This window comes from Mirounga leonina, unplaced genomic scaffold, assembly GCF_011800145.1.
Source record: "Mirounga leonina isolate KUSES-001 unplaced genomic scaffold, KU_Mleo_1.0 Mir_94, whole genome shotgun sequence".
NCBI classification, from domain to species: domain Eukaryota; kingdom Metazoa; phylum Chordata; class Mammalia; order Carnivora; family Phocidae; genus Mirounga; species Mirounga leonina.
Genome location: NW_023270855.1, coordinates 4524992 through 4539482, shown reverse-complemented (window position 1 = coordinate 4539482; position 14491 = coordinate 4524992). Strand labels below are relative to the sequence as shown.

General features: G+C 53.1%; 1 protein-coding gene across 3 annotated transcripts in view; it reads right to left on the bottom strand.

The window, feature by feature from the left end:
• Nucleotides 1-2100: 2100 nt before the first annotated feature.
• SLC6A6 (solute carrier family 6 member 6) overlaps nucleotides 2101-14491 on the bottom strand; it is an 84146-nt gene continuing 71755 nt past the window's right edge. For all 3 annotated transcript variants that reach the window (XM_034997607.1, XM_034997609.1, XM_034997608.1), the window contains 4 exons: nucleotides 13187-13289; nucleotides 12521-12621; nucleotides 9795-9965; nucleotides 2101-6606 (listed from right to left, as the gene is read on the bottom strand). In XM_034997607.1, the coding sequence (XP_034853498.1) occupies nucleotides 6466-6606; nucleotides 9795-9965; nucleotides 12521-12621; nucleotides 13187-13289 (516 nt within the window). In that variant the 3' untranslated portion in view covers nucleotides 2101-6465. The remainder of the gene's footprint in view (nucleotides 6607-9794; nucleotides 9966-12520; nucleotides 12622-13186; nucleotides 13290-14491) is intronic.

Here is a 14491-nt window from a genome sequence, read left to right as displayed (position 1 = left end):
GGGGGGGGGGGGGGCTGCTGTTGGGGTGATTTTTTTAAATAAAATTATTTAAAAGCAACTAGATTGTGGTGTGTGCTTTTTTTTTTTTTTTTTTTTTTTTAATCATAGACTGGCAATAGTCAACTTCTGTTTGGATCTTATGACATCTTCCCTGCTTTTAATTAATTCATCCATTCCAAAGGTCTGCTTGGGCTCTGCATCATTCCAGCCCCTGGGATAACAACATGAACACGACGGATGAGGGAGGTCCCGCCTGCATGGGGCTTAGATTCTCCGGTTGAAGACAGACAGTGAACAAGGGAGCAAATTGTAAAGGATTATTTCAGGAGGTATGGAGTGCAGTGAAAAAAACCCAGTCATGGGGATAAAGTGGGGGACGAGAGCTTTAGCTCAGGGGTCAGGAGGGACTTCTCTGAAGAGGTGATATTTGGGCTGAGACCTTCAAGACAGGAGTCCCTTGGGAAGACTGGGAAGAACAGTGTCCCAGGCAGAGGGCACAGCAAGTGCAAAGGTTCGGAGGTGAGAATGAGCTTGGTCGGTTCAAGGAAGAGAAAGGAGGCCCAGAAGCAGAGTGGGGAGACCAGGTTGGAGGTTTGCAGGGCCCAGTGGTAAGGGTTTGGGTAGGGACTATGGATTTTGTTCTGTCAGCAGGGCGAAGTCAAGGAGGCAGGTGAGTGGTGGGTCTGCTGTATGGAGCCCCTTTAGCCTGGGTGTGGCCCCATCGATGCCCTGAGTCTTCACAGGGCAGCCAGGGCACGATGAGCCCTGAGGTCATGGCCAGGCCTCCCTGGGGGACCACAACTCTGTGTGGGCAGAGGGAGCGCTTCTTCCCATCAACCATGCAGGATGGAGTACGCGCCCCCATCTCTGGAGGTGTGCTAGCCTGGCTGGACCACGCTGGGGCAACGACGTGGCTGGGCCAGGGAAGCCAAAGGCGAGCTGTGCATGGGTCACTGCGGCTCCTCCCAGGGCTGGGCGATAGGTTCAGGGCCCTTCCTCAAGGGGGACAGAGGTGTGGGCGGGTTGTGACCAGGAGAGGCCCGTCCTACACACCGGCTTTGTGCAGGCATTGTTCTGCGTGCTTTTCAAGAATCCCCTGGGTCCTCCTGCAGCCTTCTGAGGGGGCTCTGTTATCATCCCAATGTTCTAGGTGAAGAAAGGAGGCACAGAGAGGTTAAGTAACTTGCCCTAAGTCACACGGGGAGTAAAGGATGGAGCTACAATTTGGACAAGTTATGTGGCCAAGGCACACAGGGAGGAGGAAAGTGGACAGAGGCCATCAGAAAGGCCAATAGCCAGAAACAGAGCTGGGGGAGTGGTATTTTATTCTAACATTGTCTATAAATAATGAGTTACCAAGAGACCTTTTTTTGGTCTGGGAAGTTGGGGAAAGGACCCAGCAGCCTCCCCTGAACTTGCCCACACTCATTGATCTGCCCAAAACATCGACCTGCCCTGTGACCCCAGCGAGGCTGAGCCCCTCTCCCTGCCTCAGTTTCCCCATCTATAACAGTGGGTTGGGTACATGATTCCCAAGGTGGAGGACGTCTGTGCCAACCATTTATTTTCTGGGGTCCTGCGTGTCCTCTCTTTTGAGGCCCCAGTGTCTGTGGCATGATTTCTATTTGCATCCCTCTAGGGCTTACCCCCTCCCTGCAGCCTGCCCCACTCTTGGGCTTGGCAATCAGAAAGCCCCTGCTTGGGCATCAGTAAGTGACTACTCCTGGTGCGTCACCTCTAATCAGCCCAAAGCCTCAAAAGGGGCAGTGGTTTATTCCAAGTGGGGAAACTGAGGCTCGGGAGACCGATGTGAGCGGCCCCGCAGGGCTGGGTGTGCGGCAGGTGGGCTTGTCCCAGCGTCGGTGGAACCAGCCGGAGCAGACTCAGGAGTCGGAAGACAATGCTTTCACAGACTTGCTGTGTGCCCTGGAGTTGACTGCATCCCCTCTGTGATCCTCCGCCGCTGCCTCTGTCTCCGACCATGGATGACAACACCACCTTTGGGGAGCACCCTGGGGCAGAACTGAAAGCCTCTGTAAACTGTCAGGCGCTTGCCACACAGAAGGAAAGAGAGCCTCATCAAAACTGAACCCACACGTGTTGGATTTTAAAAAGGAAATGTTTATTTTCATGTTATAAGGTGATTACAAACTCCTCTAAAAAAAAGCAAAGATGAATTTAAAATATCGATATACATATTTATCTAAAAAGCAAAAGAGGAAAAGAAAAGCCCTGCAAAATACAGGGATTCATATCATAAAACATTTATACACAAAAGCTTGTATACTGCAAGACTGAATTACACACCAAGGATCTTATTCAGATACAAATGTTCCTCCTCAGAAGAGTCTCGTTGGTTGATTTTTTTTTTTACAAAAGTTTAAAATATCTTAAAAATATTTTGAAGTTTTAAAAAAAAGTCCTGATGAGCCAGACATATTTCTGGAAGGAGGCAAGACCCACGTTCTCAGCTTTCTCTTGTGCTAAATACAGAGTCACAGTTGCTAGGGATTCGAAAATTAATTGGGGAAAAAAAAAGAAAGAAATGGAGCCAACATCTCAATTTGAAGCCAAATATATAACAAGATGCTCCATCCTTCAGGGAACTGTCAGAACACGTCTGTAGTGACACCCACAAGAGAACAATGAAACACAGCTTCCTATTAAAACAAGAGCGTTCTGAGGGCCAGGCGTCAACAGGGTGCTGGGGGCGAGGGAAATGCTGTTCTCTGGCTTCCGGGTTGCTCACGCCCCTCTCTGAGTTTTCATATCTGGGACTTGGTTTGGTTTGTGCTTGTTGGATTTTTGCACGGTGCTATGTACAGCATCCACGTGGACAGCCCAGCCTGGGGCTGCCTGACACTGGGGTCTCGGGCCGGAGGGGCCTCGATGTTTCTCTTGGATCCTTCCTGGCCTGTGTCTGAGGCTTGAGGGGAAGGAAGGCACCTCTGCCTTTAGCACTGGCTGCCCAGAGCATTGCCTGGTCCAGAAGGGCAGTGTTGGGAAGATCCCGACTGGGCCATGGACCACTACGTGGTGGCACCTGGGTGACACTGATCACCCCGTGCTAGGCTGAGGCTGGCTCACTCCCCTTGTGCTTCACCACCTTCTCTGGGGGGGGGGGGCGGTGTGTGTGCTGGGGATCTGGGGTGAGAATGAGGGAACAGAGGTACAGAGAGGGGGCTGTGCGTCACCCAGAAATCCCCCAAGGCCACTTCTTGCTCCCTGGGAATGTCCTGCATGGCCTCAGGCTAAATCTTGCCTAAGGGATTCTGCCTCTTGTACACCAACTGGCTTCACTGGGCCTCAGTTTCCTCACATGCAACCGGGATCTCAATTCCTAGCTCAGAGGGTTGTTGGGTGCAGTCACCCGTCCCACGGAGCCGCAGCGTGAGGTCCGGCGGGCCCGAGGATGGTGAGAGGGTGGGGGTGCTGCTCTCCTCGTCCCTGAATGCTGGGGGACAGAGCGCTTTCCTTTTTCATAAAGGCTCGTCTTTGGTCTTCCGGGAGAACCATGGGGAGCTGCACTCACCACTCGCCACACACCCCTTGGAGAACTGGAGCAGCTGGAACTGACTGCAGACAGTCTGGCTCCAGTCCCTGCTCTCTGTGCCCAGTCTCTTCCTCACTCCGGACCTCATTTCCCCCATTTTACAAGGGCGTTGATGGGGAGGCATTGACCATGCAGGAAGGTCCACTGCAGGGACTGACACGACCCGTGTCAGGCTCGCTGAAGCATCTCCCTGGGTGAGATTTATCCTGAGGCCCTTACCCATTTCTGAAGCCTCAGAAAGTTCTTTAACCATCTCCCTTGCATCCCTTCTCAGAGCCGGCCGACTGGGCTACGTGGGGGCACCAGAATTTCTGACCCATCCCAAGGCAGAGAGCGGGCGGAATGCCTGTTCTCCAGAGACAGGAGGACCAGAGTCATGAGCTCCAAATACAAGTTTCCTTTATGTGGAGACATATAAAAGTCACGCATCATTACACCTTGTACTCACAGAGCCAAGTTCTGCAGATACACAAGGGCTAGGGCGGGTAGACAAGAGGGTCCAACCGGAGACAGGTGCACCGGGAGATTGTCGAGGAGCGGGCTTGGGTAAAGTGGCTGACCTTCCTTCCAGGCAGGGCCTGGGGACTTGGTCTGCATGTGTCTTTGGTCTAGAATTTGGTCTGCGAATCTTATAGGAAGAAGCCTTTCTCAGGCCATTTCCAGAATGTTGCAATTTGCCTACCAACCCAAAATACTGTAGCCTTTCACCGGAGGGGAGATATTGTAGCCTGAAATGACCACAAATGCCCAGGCAGCCACAGTTTGCCAAGCCCCCCTTATCACCACCTATCGCCTGTCCCCAGTCGTCGACAGTGGTTAGTTTACTAAGTTCCATGAGACAAAGGAAAATAGGTCACATTGCTACTCAGTAAAATTAGGAAACAACAACAAAAATAAAATCAGACACAGCGGCAACCATAAATACATAGAAAAAAAGGAACACACAATTGTTAATGGTTTGGAATAGGACTGGGTATTGTTTGGCAGAGTACATGCTTTGGAAACAGTGAAATGTGAATGTTTGCCGAAGAGAAGAGGTTCAGGATTGCCTCTGCCCCGGGGGAGGGGGACACCAGAGGCTCCTCCCCTCCCGAATTTGGGGAGAGGGTTCCAGGATTCAGAGAGCCCCCGCTCTGAAAACCCGAGCTGGACTTCACTCTCCACACCCCATGAGGCAGTCACTGTCGTCTTTGAGTGACAATGTTTCGGTTTAGTTTAGACTCTGAACTTGGAAGTGACAGTTTAAATGGCACAGTTTAGGTCCAAATGGGGGCTTGGGTGGAGACACATCCGTGTCAGGATTTTAAAGGTGGAGTACCTTCCCTCCTGGTTCAGAGGGGAATGCCACTCTCAATCAGGCTCTTGGTCAAACCAGTTCTGGGGTGCCAGCCCCCCGAACAATCCCACCTTTCTAAAAAACACTCCCTCACCTCCTCTCCTCGGTCCCCATGTAGTGTGCATCTAACACCAGCTACTGCAGGGGTTGTGACGTGAAGGGCCTCACCACCTCCTGAGTCGTCACCAAGGGCTGCTTTTGTGCCCGAACGGGGAGGAGGGTTTGGGAGCACTTCACCGAATCCAAGACTCGGGGAGCCTCCAAAAGCACTCTTGGCACTCCCAGCGAGGAGCTGGGGCAGCCTGGGCGGGGAGCTTGTCAGGAGTCTCCCAGCCTCTGGGAGATGAGGACAGAGCTGAGGGGGTAGAGATGAGGAAAGAAAAGCACCCCTCCCTGACACCAGGCCTCCCTGAACGCCTGGGCCCACACCCTTTGGTCCACCGGCCCACCCCTCGTCCCTCACCGAATACATCATGCTTCTCTCCCCCACACAGCTGCAAGAGATGTCAGCTGGGGAGTGGCCAGGTTCTTTAAGGTTAAAGAACCCCATTAAAATGCAACAGCCCCATCTGTGTGAGGTTTGGAACCCCGAGACCGCAGCTCCTGCTGGGCGGGCCTCAGACCTCTACCTGGGATGCCCTGGGCGGCAGCCACGCCGGCAGCCTCCTGAGGGCTCCTGAATGTCGGGGCACCATCCTCACCAAGCCCTCCTGCGAGCTCTTGCCGGCCCCCCCCTCGGATGAATGGTTCTGACAATCTGTCGGACGGTCCTTCTGACTATCCACCCTCAATCTCAAAGTATTAGGTGGGATTTTGCTCTTGGTGCAACGGTTTATAGAGAATCAGACTTTCGCTGTCCGGCCTCATCTGTCTGCTTTAAGTCAGTCCCTTGATGTGAGGGGTGGATTCATTATTTTGGCATCTCTCTTCTTGGCTAAGACAAGTGTAATGAAGCATCTTCTCGTGGCCCTCCTTTCTCCAGCCCCTCTGGGTCTGGCCAGCTCGTGGGGCCTCCCCTTCCCCAGCTGTGTGCTTCTACGTGAACCAGGTTGGGAAGGTACTACACCTTTAAAATGGGTCTGCTGTCCAGGAAAATCCCACCCTGTGTTTTGGGGGGCAGAACTTTCTGCCAGCTACGCAAGCACCGAAGAATTGCTTTTGAAAACGAGATCTATTGCTGGCAAGAAGATCAATTCAAGTGGTAAAAGTGTATGACAATCTCTAAATGTATATATAATTATACGTAAAAAAAAATACAAAGAGAAATTTACCAAGTTCCCATAAAATACATCTAATTCAATACGAAAGCTCTGCCTTGCCCCGGACATCTGCCGGTGGGTTTTCTTTTTGTACAAAATATCCCCAAATCAAAACAAAATACACATACGCACAATACCACACGCACACACCCCCCCCAACACACACACATACGCGCGCGCACACACACACACAGAGTAACATTTTCTGTGACAATTAAAAAAAACAATCCTAGTGCAAATAGAAAGCTCTGTAAACCTGGTCCTATGAGAATCTAATGTTAGTAAACAGCAGGGAAGCAGCCCGTCCGCCCGAGAGCTCACATCATGGTCTCTACTATGATGTGGGTCGGTTTCATGAGGGCGCCGTTCACAGCCAGGCGGGAGCTGTAAGGCGCAGCCCCCTCGCGCTCCACGGCCCAGCGGTTGGGTTCCCTCGGGGTCAGCAGGTACTTGAGTCTCTGGAGAAGCAAGGGGACGGGAGCAGAGAGGAAAGTCAGGCGGCTGCTTCCCGGCTCCGCCACGACCGTCTACACCCCCTGAGTCGGGCCAGTGTGCTGTCTGGCCTTTGGCGAACTAGGACCCTCTCTGGCCCCGCCAAGGCATCCACTGGCAAACGAAGGAGTTGAACTAAGGTGCTTCTAAGGTCCCTCCGGGCCTTGAATCAGCGCAGAATTCCTGTCAGTAGTTCCCTTGGCCAACCCCTGCTTGCCCACCTCAGGGACAGGGGACTCACACCTCCCAGCTCCGACTTCTTTCTCCCATGGAGCTGAAATATGCCTCCTTGTAATTCCCATCCCCTGACTTCTCTGACTTGCAAAGCAGCCCGAGTTTCTGCAATTTGTATGCCAGAGGTTGGATAACTGTTGTGAGCCTCCTATGGCCCCCACCTTCTCCAAGGAGAAACTCCAAATTCCTCAGCTGCCTGTAAACTGCATTTCCTGCCTCTTGCACTAGGGTCCCTTCCCTTCCCCACCCCGTAGGTATCCGGTTCTCCCTGCTCGGGGCTCAGAGACCACTGTTCATGTCCGAGCTGCATCTTCTGACAGAGAGGAGCCAGAGGTTGGACTGTACGAGAATCATCCCATCACTTTTGGGCAGGGTGAGTTTTGTCCTCCTGGCTGGTTGCCGGATCATGGACTCAGTGAGGCAAAGAGCCCTTCCCAGGACACCCAGAAAGCCAACAGTGGCCAACTCAGGGCTCGTGACTCCCAGCTCCCCTCCTGCCAAGTGTCCATTCAGAGACTTCAGTAGGAAGCAGTTGTGAAGAAGAAACCTTTCTCCTTAGGCATTTACATTCCACTTAAGTCTATTACAATTTTTTTAAGGTGCTTATTAAAAGCTACAGTATTTCACTTGGAAAATCCAGATTTCCATCTGTTCTTCAAAACTTGCAAGATCTGGCAACCCCAGGGCCATACACCCCCTCTTGGTCACAGCAGGCCAGAGCTGAGGGCCTGGCTGCCTGCCGCAGCTCTGGATCACCTTCTCCAGGTCCCTCCCAGCCCTGCCTGACGGCTTCCCTCGCCTGGATTCCCTGCCTGGTCCTGGGGGAGCTGGCCTGGAGGCCCCAGGTAAAGGGCAAGGGATGGAAGGGCGGCCAGAGAGCAGGCTCAGCTCCCTTCCACCACATTGCCTCTCTACACAGGTGCACGCCCAGAAGATGGGACAAGAGGTAGACAACGCCAGGCAGCCAGCGGGGCTCCAGCTCTATGGGAGGTGCACACGGAACTGGAGTCCTCCCAGGACAGAGCTCTGGGTTTGCAAACCTGGCTCAGAGAGACGCTCATTGCTGGGAGCACAGCCGGGAGACAGGTCGAGGGGCCCACAGCAAACAGATCGATGGGGGCTCCTATGCCTTCAGAGGAGGGGGCTTCGGTTATCCACCCGGTTTGTAGGTGCAAGTTTGAGTGGAGGCCTCACCCACACCCTCTTCCTTCCCCCACACAAACCCCATTCTCATCAAACCTCTAAACTTGGGATGGAACACTATTTTAAGATTAGGCTTTGAAGGGGGGCGCCTGGGTGGCTCAGTTGGTTGAGCGGCTGCCTTCGGCTCAGGTCATGATCCTGGAGTCCTGGGATCGAGTCCCGCATCGGGCTCCCTGCTCGGCAGGGAGTCTGCTTCTCCCTCTGACCCTCCTCCCTCTCATGCTCTCTGTCTCTCATTCTCTCTCTCTCAAATAAATAAATAAAATCTTTAAAAAAAAAAAGATTAGGCTTTGAAGGGACACAGTTAGCGTTAGGTGTCCCCCCTCCACGGTTGAATCTCCAACTGCTGTGGGCACTGACCTATCGGTACAGACATTTAGGACCCTCTGCTGCGCCCCAATCACCCCTTTAGTTTCTTGGTAGTAGGGACATTCTGGAAATTGCCAGGGAGGGGCTAGGTTGGCATAGAGTGTTTGGGGGGGGGACATGTGGAGGGCTCAGGGCCGTAGCAATTGCCCATCTGTCCCCAGACCCAGTAGTTCAGGATTTTAACAAATCATAGGGCCTACCAGTATTCTGGCTGAACACTGGGGTCCTTCCCTGTATCCTGACAAATTACAATGGGTCCGCTGCTGCAGGAACCCCCAAGGGCCCCAGGGCTGTCCTGGCTCAGACAGACCCCGGCTTCATGGCCTGTTTTCCTCCCGGGCACGCCCCCGCCTACTTCCTCTGTCTAGGGCAGGCTGCTCCCTTTCTGCCCAGGGCCGCCCCTCTCCCCCTCCCACCACCACCTCCAGGCCATTCCCCTGCCCACAAGGAAACTGGCCCAGCCCGAGGGGGAGCCAGGGCCCCAGGACATCCTGGCTCCAGATTTTTAAGAGAATAACAATAAAAACAGCCCAGAACAAAACAGTGTAGTCTTGGAGCAGGCCCAAGCCCAAAGGTTAAGGGAGATTCTAAGAAAAGGGTTTCTTGGAAAGAGCCTCAGCTTTTGCCACAGCCTGGAATCTGCAGTATTGTTGGGAGAAATTTCTGAGGGGTTGGTGGTAAGGAGGGAGCCTCGGGGTGGGGGCCTGGCAGGCACAGGGACCTGGGGGCCTGAGGTTCTGTCTCCAGCAGCAGACGGGGCCACAGATGTGGGGAAGGGAGGGACACCACCATGGGTTGGGCTTATCCAAACCTTGGCTTCAGGGTAAGAGAAGGCCTCTGGGTGGAGCTCAGGCTTCCTTCCCGGCTCCTTGTCTCTTGTCTTATGGCTTCAGCAACATGGCCCCCACTGCTCCCAGGATAAAGCCCTAGCTCCGAGCTTGGCATGCAAAACCACAGTCACCTGTCCAGAGCCATCACCCACCCCCCAGAACATGTCACTGCTGCCCAAGTGCTGTCACACGTCCTTGCCTGTGAATGCACCGGGCATCACGGCCTTCCATGTCTCATTCTCTGCCTGGCAAATTCCTCCTCCTGCCCACAGCCCTGCTCCGAACCTCACCACAGAGCCTGTCCCCGTGAACTGTTCTTTTTTCCTGTTCCCCCATGTGCCTGCCCACAATCTCAACCCCTCCACAGGGCAGGCAAAGGGTGCAGGACCCAGAGAGGCCAGCGATGTGCCCAAGGTCACACAGCAAACCGACAGCCAACAGCCGGTAGCTGACTTTCACCCTTCCCCCCTCTCACCCTCCCACATCCCCCACATCCAGCCTCGGCCCCATGTGCTCACCACGAGGAACGGCCCTTCCGTCTGGCAGAGGCGGATGACCATGACCAAGGGGACACACATCATGGAGGACAGGGCCAGACTCCAGCCCAGCCCGATGGCCCAGGTGGGGTACACATAGACTTTGTTGTAGGTCAGAGGGATGTACTTGACGAGAGAGAAGATAAAACATCCCTGTGGAGAGATGGCACAGTTAGGGGGGCCCTGGGCATCAGGGGCACAGAGCTTAGGGGACCAGGGCAGCCCCCACCCGAGGGGCCTCATACCCTTCTCCACTCTGCTGCCTGAGGACCTCCCTGGGGCAAATCTGATCAAGTGGCTTCCCTGCTCAGGACCGTTCTGGGGCTTCCCATCGCTTCAGGACGCCATCTAAACTCCTCAGCCCGGCCAGCAATGTCAGCCAAGAGCTGTGCCCCTTCACCCCTTATCTACCCACTACGCCTTCTTCCATGTCCACACCCCAGCTGCCCTGAAATCCTCCCAGCTCCTCAGCCACTTGCCCCGGGGCCTTAGAACAGGCTGTTCTCTGAATAGAGCCCTTCACCCTTCATCTTCTCATCCTAATTTAGCTCTTATGGTCCTGCCTTACTTGTCCAGGCCCTGCCCAGACGCAGTCAGGTGCCCATCCTCTTCCTTCCCGGGAAGCATGTGGTTATAATTACTTCTTCAGCACACTCTCCCTCACCCAACTGAGTCAGTGAGGACAGGTGGGGAGTCGGTCTTGTTCTCCCCCGGTTCTCTAACACCTGGTGCAGGTCCCGGTGCACACAGTGGGTGCATAATAAACACTAACTGCATGGCTGAAAGTCTTTCCTCCCCTTCCCCAACTGCCACCCACACATCTCTATCCCTGAACCCCAGGCCTAGCTTCCCAGGACCTGGTGTGGACCTGGGCCTTGCCCAGTTGGGTGTCCAGCCCCAAGCCCATGCCAAAGGCCGGTGGCTATCAGCATCCATGAATGGTGGGGTGCGGTGAGCTCTGAGCCCAAAAGCCTATGCAAAGTCCGTATTTCCCTGAGAAGAGCATGTAAGGCTGGCTGGGAGGGCCCAGGACTTCTGCTTCTTGTCAGAATTCCAGCATCTCAGTGTTGTCGTAGTTCATCCACAGTGTAAACATGACTTAAATCTCCACTACCTAATATCTGGGGTTTGACGGGAAGACAAATCTACAGAAATCAGAATTAGTGATGGGGCAAGGGAGAGCATTAGGCTGCAGACGTCTCCCACTAGGCATCTACTGTATGTCTGGCCCTGTTGTTGTTCCTGTCCCTAAAGGTGGGGTGTAGCTTAGACAGGGAGAGGCCCAGAAGAGGGCTGCTCTAGGCTCTCCCAGCACCAGGAAGCTTGGGACCTGCCCATTCATATTCCTCTTTCCACCAGGGTGACCTTATCCTACCACCTGGGGATGCAGGCTACCCCTGATCTATCCAACTCCTCGGGGAGGAAAGGAGGAAGAAACTGATGGTCGGAGTGGTGAGAGGAGTTTCTCACAAACCAACGTCAAGTGAGGACGAGAACAAGGGCTTTGAACCCAACTAAATTCATCTCCAACAATAACTCGCCAATTGTGGTTCCTGGCTGCTACAATTTACTGAATTTTGTGGGGAAAATACGCACGTCAGATGAGAAGACCACAGCCATATTCAAGGGCAGCAGTAACAACCTAAGGTTGTCAGCTGCCACTCACCTCCCACCTGCTTTATGATGGGGTAAACCGGGGCCCCGGCAGGTAAGGGACTTGCTTAAGGTCCCACACAGTGAGTTAAGGGCAGTATGGATTTATTCTGGCCTGGGAGTGGGGTCACTGAGGGGAGGATCCCATTAATCTCTCAGCACCTGGTTCCTAAATGTACAGAACATTTCTGCCATTTGCACTCCCCACGGTATGAGCTGAGAATGGCATAGCAGATGTCTTCCCCTGCAGCTAGCTCCAAAGCTCACGACTGGTTTCAAACAATGACAGGGAAGCAGAAGACTTCCCTTTTGCCAGAGCCTCTGAGTGGAAGTTTGAAGTGGGGTGCCTGGGCATGCTCTAAGCTACATTCCAAGATGGCGGGCAAGGGAACCCTGGTGGGAAGAGGAATGTGGCACATCACTGCCTTTGGGTCCTGGGTGGGAACGAAGCTTCCTTGTTCTTGGGAGAGTCCATAGCATCTCTTTGTTGGGACTTCCCACAACCCCCACCCTGCCATGGAAACAGCACATTTCCAATGTCTATGACCTGTCTCCATTTGACATCCCAAAGGCCCCTCAACTTAATCAGTGACCCAAACTGAGCTCATTGAGTCCCAGAAGTGCTTGGGCAAAGGTTATGTGCTCTGTTGTGGACCCCCTGAATTTCTCAGCATGCCCCGATACACCTTCCTCTTTCAGAATGCCTTGCTTTGCCCATGCTGGTTCTTCTGCCAGGAATGCCCTTCCCTTTTTCTCTTCCTGACCAGCTCTTATCCTGTATATCCTGGGCTTGTGTATCGGGGCATGTTGAGAAATTCAGGGGGTCTACAACAGAGCACACAACCTCCTGCCCAACCTGACTCATCCGTCAAAACTCATCTCAAGGTAACTTTTGGGAGCAGCCCGTGGCCCCACCTCTCCCAGGCAGAGGTGTCGCTGGGCTTGTCAGAGGCCAGCATTTGGCAGAAGCTGAGTGAAAGATGGTTTAGCAGGTAAGAACGTCAAGCCCCGAGGAGAAAAGGCTAGCACCCACAGAAAGGCAGGGCAGAACTCACAACACAGAGAACTGGAGTGACCACGGCCCAGCTGTACTTCATCCACGGCCCAGGCCGATAGCCAATCATGTCCTCAATACCGTCATAAAGGTTATCGCTGCCTAGGAGAGACAGAGGTAGACGGATGGTGACGCAGTGTCCAACACTAGCATCTGAATTGCACAGAAGGGGCTCAAGGGCCATGAGGGGGTCCCTGGGGTCTGCTCCAGATCCCTGCTACTCGACACCACAAAGACCCAAGAGTGGCAGGAGTTTATCTGAAATTACTTGAAATTCAAATGTAACTGGGCATCCTATATTTTTCAGGCAAACTTAGACAAGCCCCAAAACCTGGTGTGGCCAATCCAAGGTCTCAAGAGGGTTGAAATGGACCATGCCTGGATCCCAGAGCAGTAAATCATAGGGAGACCCCCGCATAGCCAAATTCTGTGTTTGTCAAAACAAACAGTCATGCCCTGCATCTTCAGCAAGGGGAGAATACGCAGTGCGGCCACAATGGTATGATTTCTGTAGGGAAGGGGCAGTCCGGAGGGGAAAAGTCCAGATAGGGAAGGCCTTTGTGTTCAACTCAGAATGAATTCCCCTGAGAATTCTGTTTTGGAAGCTTCTAAATACAGAGACCCAAAGCAGAGACTTGAGGAAGGATATACAACAATCTGTACTCACCATATATCCAGGCAATAACAAAACATTCAAAGAATGCAACCCACAAAAGGCATACACCGCTAGCTGCATAGTAGTCAAAGAGTTGAAACACATACATGCCACCCTGTGAAGAAAAAAAACCAGAGAACGTTGGCTTGCTATTTGGTATCCAACTCCCTTAATATATAAAGAGCTTTGGCATATCATTAAGAAAGAAAAAACCCAAGAGAAAAATGATGACCAGATACATGTGTAAAAAGATGCTCAACTTCATGTTTGACAAATTTAATTAAAAACACACACTCAGAGGCACCTGGCTGGCTCAGTCGGTGCAACGTGTGACTTTTGATCTCAGGGTTGTAAGTTCGAGCCCCATGTTGGGCATAGAGATTCCTTAAGAAAATAAAATCTTTAAAACACACACACAGAAAAATGAAAACAAAACATGTTTTCCTTAGCAAAAATGATGGGTTTCCTGAAGCCTGCTTCCAAAGGAGGTGCTGAAAACTAACTGGGGCCAGCAGAGAATACTTCAGTGATACTGAGCTGCTCGGTGTGGACCTATGATCTGCTTTTGGCGTGTGTGTGTGTGTGTGTGTGTGTGTTCCTTAGAGGCACTCTTAGAGAAACATTTATTTGTATTTCTGGTAGGAAAAAGTGGGGATGGGAAACCCAAATTGAGTTTGGGGGCAAATGCAGCAATTTGCTGGAGAATGTGGGAAGGTGGGTGGGCAGGGGCGCATGAGACAGCAGGCTATGCCAGGCTTCCATGCTTCTATTATTTAGCACAAGAATCTCTTTCTTTTCTCGCCTGTCTCTTCTTAGACAGCTGATCCACTGTTGCCTTAGACACTTCCGGCTTCCTTCCTCTCTGCTTCTTTCTTCCCATTTAGATGGATTCTCCTTGTGGCCCCTGCCCATCCTCTGAAGAGCGCACACTCCCGGTCAACCAGACAGGCCCGGGCACTGCCTGCAGTGTTTACCAGGGGGTCTGCATTTACCCTCTCGAACGTCTCCACCACCCCCCAGGCCTGAGAAGGGCCACTGCACAGTCACAGATGAAAAGAGCTGCTATTAAAATGGATTTCAGCTCAAGTACCTCTCCCCCAGGCCTCCTGGGAAGAAGGGGGGACAGAGGGCAGGGGGTGGCCATGGTGTTGCCACGCTAACAGGAGAAAGGGCCCGGGAGTTTGGGTCAACTGCTGGGTCCTGAGCTGCCTCCTGCTGCCCACAGTGTAGGCCAGGTCCCCTGGGCAGGGTGGGATCCCTGAACTGGGTGGGGCCAGGTCCCCTGTCCTGGTCCTCCCGCCTAGCCACTGCCTTCAC